The sequence below is a fragment of the Nestor notabilis genome, unplaced genomic scaffold, assembly GCF_000696875.1.
Source record: "Nestor notabilis isolate BGI_N333 unplaced genomic scaffold, ASM69687v1 scaffold4789, whole genome shotgun sequence".
NCBI lineage: Eukaryota > Metazoa > Chordata > Aves > Psittaciformes > Psittacidae > Nestor > Nestor notabilis.
Window position 1 is genome coordinate 109,394 of NW_009943127.1, and position 16,917 is coordinate 126,310.

Below are 16,917 nucleotides of genomic sequence, written 5' to 3' on the forward strand. Positions count from 1 at the left end.
ACATGCAGCTCTGACCCGTACAGGATCTGATTTTGTGCTGCCTTTGCAGGTTCACTGCCTGTATTCATTTTGTCATTCCCATGCATTCCTGATTTGTACATAAATGAGCAGCATGATATGGTAGGTACCAGCAGGACTGCCATTCATCTACAAAGTTATGTACAGCTCTTCCTCATCAGGTTTTGATGGGATGCCTTTCACAGTTCCTTATAACTTCTCATCCCTCATCCATCTTCATATTTTGATTGTGAGACCAGAAAAGGAGTCTTTTGTCAGACTCTTCTATGTCTCTTCTTCCCCCTGAATACTGATCTTTAAGCCCTCGCAGTGCCTTCTATTATTTGCTCCCAGGTTTTGATTTGAGAGAGGATCTTGGTTAGTTGATTGCTGCTTTTGGCTTCCCAGTGACTTGTATAATGGTGTTTCTGTAACAAGTGCTGACACTGCACCTGGCTCGGTTGCCATGCCCTCCTCTGAAGAGGAGTAAGGATTGCCAGGCCTGAAGAGTAATGATGCCTAGAGGTGAATCGGGCTTGCTTTGGGGCTTAGTTTTAATCATTTTGTTCTCCAGCTAAGATGGAAACCAGTATTGGAATTCAGTCAGAGTGGGTACCCAGGAAAAATAAAAAATAATAATAAAAAATTGAGGCAGAAAGAACTACAGGGATACTGTTGGTGGCATTTACTTACATAATGAGAAAGATCTTTTTTCATGCCCAAGTCACGTGGATTTGCAGAGCAACTTGCTTACATCCCTGGTGTCTCACTGTAGCTGACGGGGATCATGAGCTGTGCCATATCCAGAAATGTGTGCGCACCAAATTACTTCTGTGACCCCCAGGCTGCCTTTTCGCATGCCGCCTTCTTTTATTCACTACAAACTAAGAAAAATCTCATGGTGTTCAGGAGCTGGTGTTTTGACTGCTGCCCTGGCACAGCCCTGAAAACATGCTGGATGAGGGAGCAGTCAGTAAATTCCCAGAGCTTCATCTCTGTCTGGAGAAAGTCACTTCACTTGACAGCACACTGGACAAAGCTGCTTTGAAAGCAGCTGCTTGCATTTTTCTGTTTTTCTTTTTAAGATACCTAAGTCGGCTGTGAAATGCTATCCCTAGCATGCAGAACAACAACAACAGCAAAAAATGGTGGGGCTTTTACACTTCTCCCCCAAACTGCTGGTCTACACATCGTGAACTGAAAAAGAGGAAAACAGCTGCTGAGGAAGGCTCCCCAGTGACCCCTTGTGTCACGTCGTGACTGTCCTTGTTCCCAGCAAAGAACTGTGTGGTCGCATCAACTTCACAGAAATAAGGCATTTTCACATTGTCTCTGCTTCTCAAAACCACACAGAGTGAGTGTGGTACATAAGTACATGTGCAGATACATTTTTTTATATATCTATATATGTGCATGTATGTTAGTCAAGAACGTAAAGAACTTGGTGTATGTATTTATATAAAAATTTACACACAAACCCATCTATTGTTCATTTCCCTGCCTTCTTCCCCTCCCCTCCAAAAAGGGAATGTAAACACACTGTTCAAAATTCAGATGCTCTCAGTGGGCTTCCCAGATGTTTGAAGATCAATAGATTTTTTTTTTCCTCATGATTTTCTTGTCTTCTTCTAGTGAAGTGCTAAACAACCATTATTCCTTTTTGCCTGCACATTGAGATTCATCTGTAGGCTCTAAACTGCCTCAAAAGTGCTTCAATTTTGCATGAGCATTAAGCTGGGGACTGGGAAGCATTACCCACTGCTGAAGGCCCAGATCATTAGAAAGTGCATGTAAATCCTCTGAACCAGAAATAAAAAGTGCACTGATTTTCTTTGTGAAGACTCAACTGCAGCTTGAAGTAAAACATAAACCATTGGCACTTTTTTTTCCTGGCCCTTGAAAAAAAACCAGTACCAAAACCAACATCTTTTCTCAGCTGCACGTGCCTCAACCAAAAAAGGGGAAGACTGGGCTGTGACTCAAAAACTGGAACTGCTAAGAGCTCATACTCAGGCTTTCCTATACAGATAACCTCTTTTCTTCCTGATCCCTGTAAGTAGTACCAGCTGGGCAGAGCACTGTTTGGCTACCGCCACTTGGGATTGCTTAATGTTGGGATGGCTCTGGTCAAGATGCGACAACTTGCATTTGTTTCTGCCCCTAGACCACAGCCTGTGTGAGTTCAGAAATGATGACGCCCATGGTTGAACGCAAATATATGCTCATGATGAGGTTTTCTTTGGAGGCCTGCTATACTGCAGCATGATTATTACTATTGTACCAGGAAAAATGAAAAAAGAAAGCAGCGACAATAGGCACACGTTGTTACATGTGGAAGAGAACAAAGCATTTTGGAGCAATTTGTGCATATTAGCAAAAAATGCCATCAGCCAGAAAATAGCTTCCATTAGCAAAAAAAAAAAAAAAAAAAAAAAAAAGAATAGAAAAGGGGAAAGAAAAAAAAAAGAGGAGGTGTTTTTCCTTTGTCTCTGAACTGTTTATAGGCTGAGAACAAGCAATTCAATGCTGTTCTAAGCAAGGTTTTAAACAGCAATAGTTCAAGGGTGATGTAAAGCAATTAGCTGCCTAGGTTGACCTGAGGAGGTGATAACAGAGGGGCTATTTTACCTTCCCCAAGGAGACAAGTCCACAAGGCTGTACTGCCCACCTCCACCATGCTGGCAGGGACCAGGGCATGTGGGTTTTTTTCCACCATCATTCAAGATCTGTGCATCTTACGCAACTTGGTCCTTCAGATGTTAATGGGACTTGTTTTCACTAAAAGAAAATAAAACTCAAATAGAATGCATGTTCTTTAATTTCAGTTCAAAGTAAAATCCCTCTGAAGACAGCCTTTTGTAATTTTTGTGTAAGTCAGTTAAAAAATAGTAGGGGAGCTGGGATTTTAGCTTAACTCACTGCCATTAGCTGGTAATTAGATACCATAGCTAACTGAAGCAAACCAGTGGGGGCTTGACATCAGTTTTAAGGCAGACTTGACTTTATTAGGCTGTTGCCTTCATCTGTATTAATTTGAGTTAAGAATGTATCTGTTTCCTAAAGAGAAAGTTAAGACAGCAGAAATAGCTGGAAGCCTTTAATTTAAATATTTAAGCTAATATTTGTGAAAACTTGTTTGTGATCTTCATGCAGTCATTTCATGTCACCAGCCAGCCACGATTTACAGAGAAGCAGTATTGAGGCAAAACCAGGTGCATGCAATCACAGCATGAAGGATTACTGGGTGTTAAAGCTGTTTTCTCTTTTAAACCTCCTCTAGATATCTATCTGTCTATCTATCTTTTGTTAAGATTACAGATACCCTGTATAGAAAATAAGCTATAGGCAAAGTGTGCCGTTATGCAATCATCTCTGTCCCATTAGGATGCACAGAGTACATTTTTCTCAGCAAGAACTTTAATATTTGAAGCTGTTCTACTTGCACATAGCCTATTTATTCATTTTTTAAACACTCAATTCCATAACTTAAGTACTTTGATATATTTGAGCAGAATAACTCTCTGACTGCAAGGGATCCATCTCTGGAAGAGGGTAAATAAATTCCAATTCTGACATAGCACTGATTTTATTTTTACCTCTGTATAGAGGTTATTTCACCAAATAAAGTGATCAGCCTTCTGCTACAGAGACAGGTTGTTTATAGCACCCATGATGAGTGATTAAATAAAACGGACAAGTTATTCTGGACTGTCGGTAAGTAAAAAGATCATCATTCTTGGCTTTGGTCACTTAAGTTTTACCATCAGAGAACAATCTAATGTCAAAGGAGTGCATAATAAGAAACCAATCTGTTTACCTTTTATTCAGTCTGTTTACACTCATACCACTTTGGAGTATGGTCTTGGCCACTTTCAGGAAGCAAAAAATATGGTGCTGTTTTAAGGATTTTTGGATGAAGCTCTGTATGAAATATAAGACAGATGGGGACTATGAGAACTGAAAATGCTTTCATACTTTTTGCCAAATAGTATGGAGATAACTCAGCCCCTCCTGAAATTACTGTGAAACTCCAGTTTTCATTTTTGGTGTCAGGATTCTCCTTCCACTCTCATCTTGCATTTAAAAATATGTATACTTACGTCATTCAAACCTGTCCTGACTGAGCAACATTCATAAAGTGCTTCTTCGCGTCCCTCTCCTACTCCTCATAGCTAGGAAAAGGAACTGTGGCTCAGAAAGTATGGGCTGTTCTGATTGGCACTGATTTCTTTTAGGACTGAGCAAGCCACCGTGTTTTTCTGTGTCTGGGTTGAGGATCCGAGTAGGGATACACTGTGGTTTTCTAAGTTACATGCCATATAATTCGATTCTATAGCAGCATGCGCTGCATGGACATGCAGAAGAATCCCCTTACCCCAGATCTGTTTTGCTTCTGACTTCCCAAAACCTCTTTTACCTCATCAAGAAACACCATCCCTACTCTCTGTGTCCCCACCACACCACAGGAAGGGAGGTTTGGGGATACATGCAGTGGGTGTAGTCTGTAGCTGTCTTAAGCAGGGAGGGAGCCAACAGCATTGAGCATCAGGTTTGGGGAGGTGCTCTGGGTACTGATTTCAAGAAATTGGACTTGTAAAGGGTTGTAAGTTACTTGCATGAAAATGGGCTGTATTTCCATACTTATTTACAGTGGCTGCAATACACCTGCAATCTATATGCATGTATTACAGTAATGTCTTTTTCCAGACCAGTAGGTCATAAAGTTCCGCCTCCTTGAGAGATGTGTTTTATGGCATATGTGATTACTAATTAATGAAATAACTTTTGGGCAAATGAAACCACAAAGGCACAGAAATTGTTTGAACTTCTACTTACAGAGAAAATAAACAAATTATCCATGCAGTTTCTTAGAGTTTGTAAGCACAGTTTAGTCTTGCAACTAAATAGCTCTTGTTTAGTGTTGTGCCAGAGAGTCAAACACATGCCAATATAATACTTCCACAAAAATCGCTCTATCAAAATCCTGAGGAATATATTCACACATGTGGGGTATTAATATAAAATGTAGAACATTTATGGCAGCCAGAATACATCAAAATAATTGGCAGGATGATGCCCAGTGAGGTGTAACTACTAACTCTGTGACCTAGACTGACTCTAGGCTGGATAATTACATTTGATTAATTGATAATAATCTTCTGTTTTCAGATGTTTACTCTGATCATTTATTGTCTTGTGCAGTCACATGCAGTTGCAGAACCTTGTAAGACGTTTTTGTTTCCTTCTAGAAAGAAATGAGTCTGATTGGCAAATCTGCTCCTATTAAAATCATTGGGAGATTTGCCAATTACTTCAAAGGGTGCAATGTGGAACCCTTGAGTTATTACTGCAGTTACTAATAATCTACCATAATATCATACAATTACATTACATTTGCATACATTAAAAAAGATAACATTTCTGCCTCTGAAGACCAGATAATCTACCTTACAATTTGTACAGACAGCTACGTTAAGCACTTGGGGACCATGTGAATGAAGTGTGTCTTTGCTTGATTATGTTTCTAGGATACAACTTATAATAAGAGACCATGTATATAAGGCACAATTCCCCCTTCAGACTTCCTTTTGCTCCAGGAGGGGTAGTAATTTTATTTTGATATATACCATCAGCCAGGGCCTTTCCCCAGTGCTTAGTTGGCTGCACACATTAGCAGTAGGCAGACTGAACAAGGCTCCCTCTGCTTCTCTTCCCCCATTAATCCTTCATTAATGTGCAAATACAGAAATATGTAAAGTTCTGGTTCCTTCGTACTCCTTTGCAGAGCCCAACTTGTATTAGTCCCAGAGATACATTCGTTTTATTGAAATGAGTAATTGTATATGCTGTGCTACTAAATATGCAAAATTTGTCATTTATGGAGAACTTATTTAATTCACAGGACTGGGACATAATTGTAGACTGATTATGCCAAATGCCCTGAGTCGTCTTGTGAGCTCCATCCTCAGCTGGACAGAAAACTATTAGGGGCAAGAGGGTATCCTAGACTGGTTGTCATGATTTAACCCCAGCCAGCAACTAAGTCCCATGCAGCTGCTTGCTCAGTCCCCTGAGTGGGATGGGGGATAGTATACTCACGGGTTGAGATAAAGACAGTGTAAGAGGTAAAGCAAAAACCACACACATGAGCAAAGCAAAGCAAGGAATTCATTCACCGCTTCCATGGGCAGGCAGGTGTTCAGTCATCTCCAGGAAAGTAGGGTTCTATCATGTGTAATGGGTACTTGGGAAGACAAAACATAACAACTCCAAATGTACCCCCACTTCCTTCTTCCCCCAGATTTATATGCTGAGCATGACATCATATGGTTTGGAATATCCCTTTGGTCAGCTCCTTATGTACTTATACCCATTAGAAGGGACCTGTCAAGCATTCTAGCTGCCACTGTCTTTGTTATTGCATTGCTTTGAAATAGGAAGGTCCTGACTTCTGATGGATTGTGCCACCATCTATGTGATTGTATTAATTCTGAAAATATGCAGCTTACTCAAGTGTTGTAAGAAAACATTTATGCTGCATATCTTCAAGTGCTTAGCCATATGAGGAACTAGACTGAAAAATTCAACATATTTCTAACAAAGAACATAAGGTGGAGGAGATATTCTCTGTGAGAAGGTGACAATTTCTTACTTTGCTCTGTGGCAAAGTAGAACTGGCCAATACCAGATAGGTTAAATTACTGCTAATCTCTTAATCTGTTTTGTCCTACATATATTTAGGCAAAATATAGGGACTCATTTTATAAAGTGATTTCTAATTTTGCACTTAGAGGTTGCACACTCACATGTAATCAAACAGTTCAATAAACAGTTGCCTGAACTAGAGGCGCAGCATATCACATTGTTTGGAAATACTGAGACATGGGTTGTTCGGCTTTTTTTCTTTTTAATGACTCCAGTTACTGTTCTTTGATGTAGAAACAGAAGCAGCTTTGGCAGGGATAAGGTGAAGATCTCTGTTTGAAATCATCATACGAGGGTTGTCCTGCATTCAGTTCCCACCTCAGGTAGATAAGCGATACGCTCTTGAATGAAAGCAGACAGACTGTACCAGCTCCCCTGTGAAATCTGATGTACAGCAGTATGTCAGCTGGTAACAAGGCAGTTGCCGTCTGAGATACCTCCGCAAACTGTGTTTTCTGTAATCTAGCCTAGAAAGGGATTTTCTGTTAGGGGTTATGTTGAAGTATGGTAGCAGAAGGAGTTGGTACAAGAAGGGAACACATCCGTTTGTGCTTACCTCAGAGCCTGAGGCTGGGTGCATTGCAGCTGGTGAGAGGTTTCTCCTAAATCAGCGTGGCTGCTAGCGAAATGAGGTGGCAATGGGCAGTGCTGGGAAGGAATAGTTCGTGGCATCATCAACTGGTTTGATACTTTTTGAACTCAAGGAAAAATTGTTTACATTGGAGACAAAGACACAATATTTTTTGCTTGTAAACAGAAGGGGCATCTATTTGGTATGTAAAGGTGTGCATCTCTGGTCATGGCACAACTGCTGATATTTCTCAAAGATCAAAGACCAAATTACTTTGAATAACCTGAAAGCTATCAGTACTTTACAGCTGTCCCAGAAGACATTACCTAGAGCAGGTTGTTATTTTGAATTAGAAAGTGTCTCAGGAAGTCAGAGATAAAAAGTTCTGCTGGTGTGTTCAATGGGAACTCCTTATCGTATGGTTTTGTATCTTCAACAGACTATCAGAAAACGGTGTTTGTGTCCTGAATGTTAAGACTATTTCATAATCCTTATTAACTGGTACTGTTATTATGAGCCTACTTGCTTTAGCCCTCAGGTAACAAAGTTCATTGCTCCATCAAGCTCTGTCATAATCAGACTTATTATAAAAACATAATATCATAACCTTCAAAGGCTCCCTGGGCTAGTGCTATAAAAACTGGAAGTGAACCGAAGTAATCTTTAGGCCAGCAGCAGTCATACTGGGAAAATATAACTATTTTTATGCATGTAATGTACATCCTCTCTTCCCGCCCTCTTCATGCTCTTCTCAATAGGACAAAAACTATCCCTCAGACCCCTTTTGGAGCCAAATTAGCTCATCAAAGCAGAACAAGTTTGTAGCACAGTGTTCACTGCATATCAAATGCCCATGCACCACTTTGATTTCCATTTTTTGGAGTGGAATGCAGTTGCCATAATCTCAGTATTCCATTTCAAGGAGAAAAGCTCTGAAGTGTTTCCCCAAAAGTAGCTGATTATTCAATGGCTAAATATGTCAAGGATAATGGAGTAAGAAGGGAGCTAGGCTGTGGTAGTCTCTAGCAGGAAAATGCACCTCATTAGAAGGCATTACCACCAGAGAAGTCTATGGTATTACATGCATTAATTCCTTTCTGCTGTTGTTAACCAAGTTTTGGATGCAAACAGCATGCAGCCTCAGTGACAGTGCACAACTGTGTACAAACAATAATTAATCGTTGGCTCCCTGAATGGAGCCTGTGTGAGGCTGGAGCAAATCAAAGGACTGGCTTGGTTTCCAGCACTTGAGGAACATGCCATGCTGTACAATTGGGAGCATTCACGTTATGAATATCACAAAATAAGCTGTGTGGTAGGAGGCTGAGGGTAGCTGGTCTCCACGGGCTCAAGTCTGCGCTCAGCAAAAGGACCTTCCCTTTGGTGTTTGGTGTTGGGGCAAACTGTGCATGCTGTAATCCAAGGATCTTTCAGTTGAGTTTCCTGGCAGTTCTGGAAGGAAAAAGAAAATCAGCCTCACTAAACAAAATATTTGTATGTGGATTTATATATTCAAGGCTGTTTGCAAGAGTGTGTTTTTGAAATGGTGATGGTGCTTTCTAGTGTCAGACACATAGGAGAAGTTTACTGATACTTTGGCATTGACAACAAAGACCGAATATGATGACAAGGATGTAAGCACTCTCTCCCACCCCTGCCCAGTATCATGGCTGGAAAGAGGAGCATTTTGAGGCAGGGAAAGGAGTTGTGTCAGTATGAAACACAGTTGCTGTCTTTAGAAGATCAACACATTACCAACGATTCTTGCAGTGGTGTCTGAGGCACCACAATATTTCCTTGCACTTAGAAGACACAAAACAGCTTCCTGACAGAGAGCACAGTGTGGGAAATGTGGGCAAGTATTGGAAGAATAGCGAGTGGGTCACTGTCATCATTGGTGCAACTGTGGGTTTCAGGAGGGGTTGCGCTGTGACGCGTTATGGAGGACAGGGCCAGGGGGACCATCAGGTACTGTATTATAAAATCACCTGAAAAATACCACACTATCTGCAGTTTATATGACAATAATAGTCCCCAAACTGCAGTTTGCAATAACTGTACTGCAGCCCATGCGCTCATCCTTGCGGAGTATTGGGACATTTTCTGCAATGGTAAAATCCATTTTCCTGGGTAGTTCAGTGTCTGAGTGAACAGGACTTCTCCCTGTGCTGTATCTATCTAGCAAAAGGAGATGAAATGGTGGAGGATTGAAGGAGTAATATAAATTGAATGACTCTGGGATTGTATGATATTCATATGAAACTGAAAGTGGGCTGGATTGTCACTTCATGTAAATTGTCCGAGGGACATGGTACATGGTATTTGATGAGGTGCTATTCCTCTTGCTTGTCTAACATACATGCAATAAATGATAAAGTCAAAATTGCACTGCTTAGTTATTCATTCACCCACTTCTTTTACTATGCAGACAGAGTGGTGGGTTTTTCCTTCACATCCTTATGACAGTCAATGTTGCTGAGTAGATTTTGGTAGAGAGCTGTAAGGTCTCACAACTTTGCAAGCCGACTTGTGTACCTACACTTTTTTTTTCTATCCATAAGCCTAATATTGACCAGCATTACTTGTACCCTGACAGGTCTGATTGTCCGAGAGGTAAGCATTGAGATTTCCCGCCAGCAAGTGGAGGAGCTCTTTGGTCCTGAAGATTACTGGTGCCAGTGTGTTGCCTGGAGCTCTGCAGGCACCACCAAGAGCCGGAAAGCCTATGTCCGCATTGCATGTGAGTGTCTTTGCTCTGCATGTTGAGTTGATGCTGTTTGGGTGAGGAAAAGGGGAGTCTCTGCCTTCTGAGTGAGAGATTTTGTTTCCAATGAGTTAGGATTTGTATTTTCTGCAGTTATGAATGTGTACTAGAATTAAAGCCTTCAGAAGCATTAAGGATTTCAGTTTATACTGTTCTTAAGAGCAAAATCTCATTCTTCTCCTTTGTGTGTGGGAAAAGCATCAAAAACAGTGTTTCTTGAGTATAGCAGTTATATTTCTCAAGAAAAATGTCTGAAGCCAATGAATAGGAATATTACCAAAGTAAGCTATGAAATGAGGTGACAGCTGTTCATTTCATGGAGTCACAGGATGTTTGAGGCTGGAAGGGACCTCTGGAGGTCATCTGGTCCAAATCCCTGCTCATAGAGAGTCACCTACAGCCAGTTGCCCAGGACTGATTCCAGGCAGCTTTTTAATATCTTCAAGGGAGGAGACCCCACCACCTCTCTGGTCAACCTGCATCAATGCTTGGTGACCCTCACAGTGAAAAAGTGGAACTGGGCCCAGTACTCCAGGTATAACCTCCCCAGTGCTGAGCACAGGAGGATCCCCTCCCTCGACCTGCTAGCGATACTTTTCCCTAATGCAGCCCAGGATACTATTAGCCTTATTTACCACAAGGGCATATTGCTGACTCTTGGTCTACTTGTTGTCCACCAGGAGCCCCAGGTCCTTTTCTGCAAATAAAATATGTATCTCTGCATCCACATAATAAAGCTGCTGTTCCTTAACAAAGAAACAAGTGTGTGTTTAACATATGTAATCAGATTGGTAGTACAAGTTTGAAAGTGGTCATCTCAACCTTAATAATTCATCATTGTTATTCATGGCTACTAACCTCAGTATTTATTTTGAACCATTCCCAGCTTAGACCCCAAGAACACAGGGCAACCAGTTCCTTGAAAACAGATCTTCATCTGACTGTACAAATATTTAATGTTCATTAATTTTCAAAGAGATGCTTTTCTCTGTAATTGAGTAGTCACACTGGGGACTCCCATTTCTCTTTCACATGATGAAATCCTGCTTTGTATGATGGGAACAAAATATATCGTCTGGAATTGTATCTCTTCCACTGTTTTCACCTCAGCAAAAATGGATTTTGTGAGAAAAAGTCATTAGAAGCTGGGTTTGCAGCATACTTACATTTCCTGCACTTTTGTGCCTAACAATTTATAATGAGATAGGAGAGTTCTTCCAGCCAAATAAAGCTTTTCACAGACATGTTAGAGGGAGGACTCTATGTCATTTAAAACTCTCAATTGAGAGCTTGATTTTCCTTTTGTTCTTGAAAAAGTATTTTGTGGTTAAATCCTTAAAGAGGAGTTATCTTCTGTGTAAACATCCAGATACAAATCTCGAAGGTTCAATTTAAATACCCATTTTTGAATGTTTTTAGTCCGAGTAACTGACTGGAAATAGAGGACTAAAAGTACAGGACTAACCTCAGATAAGAATTTCCCCAGGGTTAAGGGGAGTTGAAATTATTGTACAGACTGTCTTCCTGAAAAATTAGAAATGTCATTACATACGTGCATAGTGCTTTCCCATGGCAGGAAACTTTACAAGACTTTGAGGATTTTCTTTTTCTGTGCTGAAACAAAAGAGAGCTATTTCATTTTTCTTTTCTTCTAAGCAGTCAGCACTTCAGAGAGGCTTAGCAATGTTTGAACAGGTTTTTTAGATTATGACTCCTAAGTTAACTCATTAAGTAGATTTTCATGATCTGCCAGATAGCCCTTGACAGATGATCATGAAATTAACCCAGTTTAGAAGTCAGAGTGTATTTCATTTTATGGTTAAGTAACTTCTGTGCACTGCTGTACCTATACACTTAATTTCTATATAGCACATAATCATTGTATGTGTATGCAAATTATTTTACATCAATTGGCATTTATTCCCAGGTATCCAAATTTCTGTTGAAGGCACTCAAAATATAGTTTGCTTCTTTTTCTCACCATGTCTTGGAGAGAGAGGAACAATCAGTTCAGTGATTTTTCTAGAGTCTTGGTGGGCCTTTTTAGAACAGTAAATAAATTCCAGGGAGTTTTATGTGACTGTAACTCAAATAAGCCTTGTGTTTTACTGAAGTTTTTTTACCTTTTGTTCATCAGTTTGGGGTTCTAGGACAGCTGTGGTGCAGGCAAATCACTTAGGCTCCTTGGGATTAAGGGTTGAAGGCCTTCAAACTGCAGATTTTCGAACAGCAGCAAAAGCTCATTCACTGCAAAATTGTCCATTTCCAATTTCGCAGATTTCTATAAATTTCTCAGGTAGCTCAGGTTGGCGTTTTTAGGGACTCAGACATATAATGTGGGGTATATGCCTTATTTCAGGATGTCATTTCGTCTACAAGATCACTGTTTTAAACTGTGGACTCAGATGTCATATAATCATAGAATAATTAGGGTTGGAAAGGACCTTAAGATCGATATACCGAGACTTGTCTGTATTCACAGCCTTGACTTCAGAGCACTGAATATGAACTGGCAATATAATAGTTGTTTCCTAATAAACTTTAAGCACATCTGTTAAGTCTTCTAATGTTTACACAGTGTGCCATGAGACTGGAATGCAAGGTAGGGTTCATGCAGTATTTATTAATCCAGAAAATCAAGGATGTCCAAAATTTAAGAGGGACAGAAGAGTCCATCTCTCCAGCTCTGTCTGCAGCTCTAGTTGTATCTTTGACACAGACTTCACTTTTAACTGGTACAAAAGGTAAGCACTGACACCTTTAGGAAAGGTGAGGGGTGAATGGAGCATTTAAAGTGCTCTGCTTAAGTTACTTTATTATTTATCTTAATACCTGAAGCTGGTGATAAACTGTAGCATAACTAGCCATACCTAGTTCAGTAAGAAAAGCTTCTCTCCTTTTCTTTCTCTTCCTTCTTCTCCTCTTCCTCGTTCTTTGCTCTTTCTACTCTTTCTCTCTTTTCTCCCTTATGCCCACTAGTCTTAATTCTGGAATTATTTTGTCTTCTTAAGGGCTGGAGCTGCACTCCATTAAAACAAACAAACAAAAAAAATAGCATGCACCATCTCTGTTCACTGAGCGTGTAATAGAATTAACTGAAAAGTAATTTGAAAGTGTGAAAAATGTGCATCCTGGAAAAGCGGCTTGTATTTGTTTAATGCAGGGTCAGGCATGTGTCAGAAAGTACATAACAACCCAGTCAATGAACGTTCTCTGTGAAAATCAATTGCAACATCGCTCTGGCCAAGAGCTTCAGTTATTCAGGAAGGGAGTAATTTATAAATATGTAGTGAAGATGCTGCTGGTTTTCAAAGGATGCTCATGCTAGCAATATAAACAGGAAAAGAGTATGAGTCTAAAGACAACATCCTGGCTTCCCTTTAGTGTTGAGGGAATTTAATGACATCTTGCCATTGTACTTCTGGACCACGAATATGCTAGGAAATCACTCCCTTCTGTGCAGGCTGTTTCTGAAAAGAAGGGTTTTTTCCTATTTCATGGAATTCATCTTCCTGAGGCGTTGGTCTCCCCATGAGAACAGAGCTGAGCATTTCGTCCTCTCAAACTAGAAGATTTGTTGTGATTAATTTTGATTTTGCCATTCTAGATATCTCAGTAAGCAACAAAGTAGGGACGCCGAACATATATCTTGGTAGAGCTGGAAAGATATAATAAATTTTCTGAGATATTTGCCTATGAAAGTGCTAAAACACATTTCCTATTTATTCACACTTTTTTTTTTTTATTCTAGGCACATCCTATCAGGAGCACTAGGAGCTACTAATATGTTTCAAAACAGTTTTTTCTGTTACTTTTGTGGAGGGAAGGAGGGAGGTTGGGAGTAGTTTTACCTTTGGCTTAAAAAAATCCCAAGCCCAATACAAAGTTTTAGTGTGAATTTCATGTAACAAGACTGATGTCATTAAACAGGTAAAAACTAACAGGGCAAAATTTCTGTTAAAGGAATGAATGAGGTCTGTGCCTGTGTAACCAAGAGTAGAGTTAAACCCACTGGAGAATACATCTGATAAAGACAAAACAATAGCTGCAGCATTTGACCTAATTTTAGATCAAATAATAAAAGGGTGGCTAAGACAAATTGCTTTGAGCCCATGTGCATAGAGCAACCTCACTTTTCATGTGCTCCAGTTTGGTGCTGCTGTAGCTTCACTGACTTCATGATGTTAACCTATGCTGTCTTTGAGAAAATCTAATAAGAATATAAGCCCTAAACCTGCTGCCAGGATTTGGATTTGTTGAAAGCAGAAAGAAAGCAGCTTTCTCTGTAATTTCTGTTACCCAGTCTTTCCAGGTGTAATGAATGTGGATAGTCTCTTTCTTTATTCATTATCTTAAAATATGAATTTTAAATAAAACATTTTTAAAGGCCCTGGTGTAGTAAAGAACTGTGCTTCTTAATCTTTTGTATAATTTGATCCTGGTTTCCTATGTACTTATCTAAAAGCCTTTTTTCCCCCAGACATTTTTTCAAAGGCATGTAGCTAATATATGCATGTCAGATAATGTATACTGATAAGATAAATGCAGTTCAGGAAAGCAGACTAGTTCATCTGATGGCTTATCTCCACTTAAGAGGTATGCAGTCATACAAAGAAACAGATACAAAAAAAATCACAGATTCTTTACTGGCACTTGGTTATCTCACCTTTTAGTACTGGGGCCCGTGCTCTGTGTTCTGTTGCTGCAGTGCCTTTTTACCCTCTCCTCACACACCTAATCCAAGCAATGCTGTGAGGGCATATTCCTATAGCCACCAAAGCATTAGAGCTCATTGCAACAAATACAAAGTTGGGTGGATGTTGAGATAGGGAGAGAGAGCCAAGAAGACATCATGTGAAAATGTTGATAGGAAGGTATATCCAGGATATGCAGTGTTTAAAAATAAGTAAAAATTGTGTTTTGTGCACTTTGGTAAATGCTTATGAGAGGTAGCAGAGAGAGGAGCTGAATTCCTTCCTTGTGTACCATTTAAGTTGCCAGTAATCGATATCTATTGCTTGTAGTTTTAAAGGGATAACTGAGGCATGTGGTCTTGAGCTGAGATTACAGAAGAAAGAACAGCAGACCATGGGAAGGGCAGCAGAGAAGTTAACTGAGCATTTAACATATTTGATATGATATACTACCACTCTGCTTTTGCTTCTGACAGGTGTGTTTCTGTACTGCTTCCCAAGTTAACATGGGTATGACTGGCTCCCAGGCTTAAGGGTGTGGTTGCAACAGTAATAAATACAAATTACATTGCTTTTTAATAAAGAACTAAGACTATATAAATTAAGGTGGACTTGACTTAATTGTTAGTGTTGCTTAAAAAATGACTTTACTGAATTTATATGAATTTAATCCCTCAGTAGGAGCCTTGAGAATATCCTACCTGCACTGTCATGCCTAAGAAATTACCATCTTTCAGTTGAGTCTGCTTAATGCCTAATGGTGAAGCATAGATGCAGCCAGGAAATTAACAAAATGTTGTGTATATTTTGATAGTGACCAGCTGTGTGAGTCAAATTAGTGTATTGGAAGAGCAACAATAACAAAATACCAACTTTATGCAAATTATTTTCTATTTTAGTGTTTCAGTGTGTTGTAAATTCAATACTGCATATGAATTGCAGTGTTATCCTGATGCTTCTAATGTCTATCTTCAGTACCTTTGGTGTATCTGTCATCTAAAAAGGCAGCTGTTAAGGTTAGGTCATTTGAACTTTACATTTAAATTTATCTGAAAAGGAAGAACTTTGGATTCCATCTTCAGTCACCAAATAAAATAACGAATAGAATTAATTTTAAACGTTAGTTTGCAGGTTAAGCTTAAAAAGAAAAGCAAGAAATACTGACTATCAAGTAAAAACATAAGAGGAGGACCTGTGTACACCTGGGAACCCATCTGCTCAGTGAATTCTTCAGTTTGCTTGCTTATATTTTTTACACTGGTATCAATACCAAATATGTTGGCAGGACTGCTGCCAACCTGATGCTTTAATAATTCATACTGCCTCTTCACAGACAAAGAGTGTCTGTGTCCAGAATGGATGAAATGTTTTATTTGTTTTATTGCTTTGGTTTTTATCACTACACCAAATGTGTAGTAAGTTCCATACTTACTATGGAAGTAAGTACACTTACGTCCATAAGCATAGCCCCCATGGAAGCTGTGATGCAAAGAGTGTTTTGTCTTACCATCAGCTGGCTGAAATAGCTTAGAGCTGAAGGGAGGAAGGGAAAAAAAGGCTTTTCTGCGGATGTGCAGACGGTGAGTCTCTGAGGAGTCAGGGTGCAGCGTTATCCCCAACTCATTCAAGATGCCATTGGCAGAATGAGGGCCTGACAAACGTGCACCTCCTATTTACTCAGGCTGTAAATACATAGTGAATAAAAGAGGGCTCAGGCAAAGCATCTTGCAGATTGTATCCTGGCAAGCAAAGGGTGTTCCTCATCTCATTCCATACTTTAGGTCAGCAGATCTAGCAGCCTGCATAATCCAAAACATGTTCACTTCCAAGAAGTCTGCTTCAGTCCCCATCAGCTGCTCAGCTGTGAAAGCTAATGCTGGTTGTGTGGGCTGGAAGACCATGGACAAGTTCAGACCAAGCCATGGGCTGCCAGGCATCTTTGGAAAGGGAGAAGCTGATCCATCCCTGATGTTCCTCTTCGGGCTGACACGGTGGCTGGAGCAGCCTCATTGTGCCATGGCATTTGTCTTTAGAGCTGGCCAGATATGAAACAGGCCCTCCAGAGAAGGGAAAAGTGGCACAGAGTTGTGTGTTGAGCGTAAAGATGGGGTTTAGAGCTGTTGACTTACTGCCTCTGTCTTCAGGTCCAGCCGCTGATGCCTGGGCTACCTGAAAGCACAGTCCTG

At 40.1% G+C, this 16,917-nt stretch overlaps 1 protein-coding gene across 1 annotated transcript in view; it reads left to right on the forward strand.

The window, feature by feature from the left end:
- UNC5C (unc-5 homolog C (C. elegans)) overlaps positions 1-16,917 on the forward strand; it is a gene marked incomplete at its 5' end in the record, with an annotated part of 87,822 nt that overhangs the window by 8,438 nt on the left and 62,467 nt on the right. Inside the window, one exon of the mRNA XM_010021743.1 lies at positions 9,870-10,013. Within this exon, the coding sequence (XP_010020045.1) occupies positions 9,870-10,013 (144 nt within the window). The remainder of the gene's footprint in view (positions 1-9,869; positions 10,014-16,917) is intronic.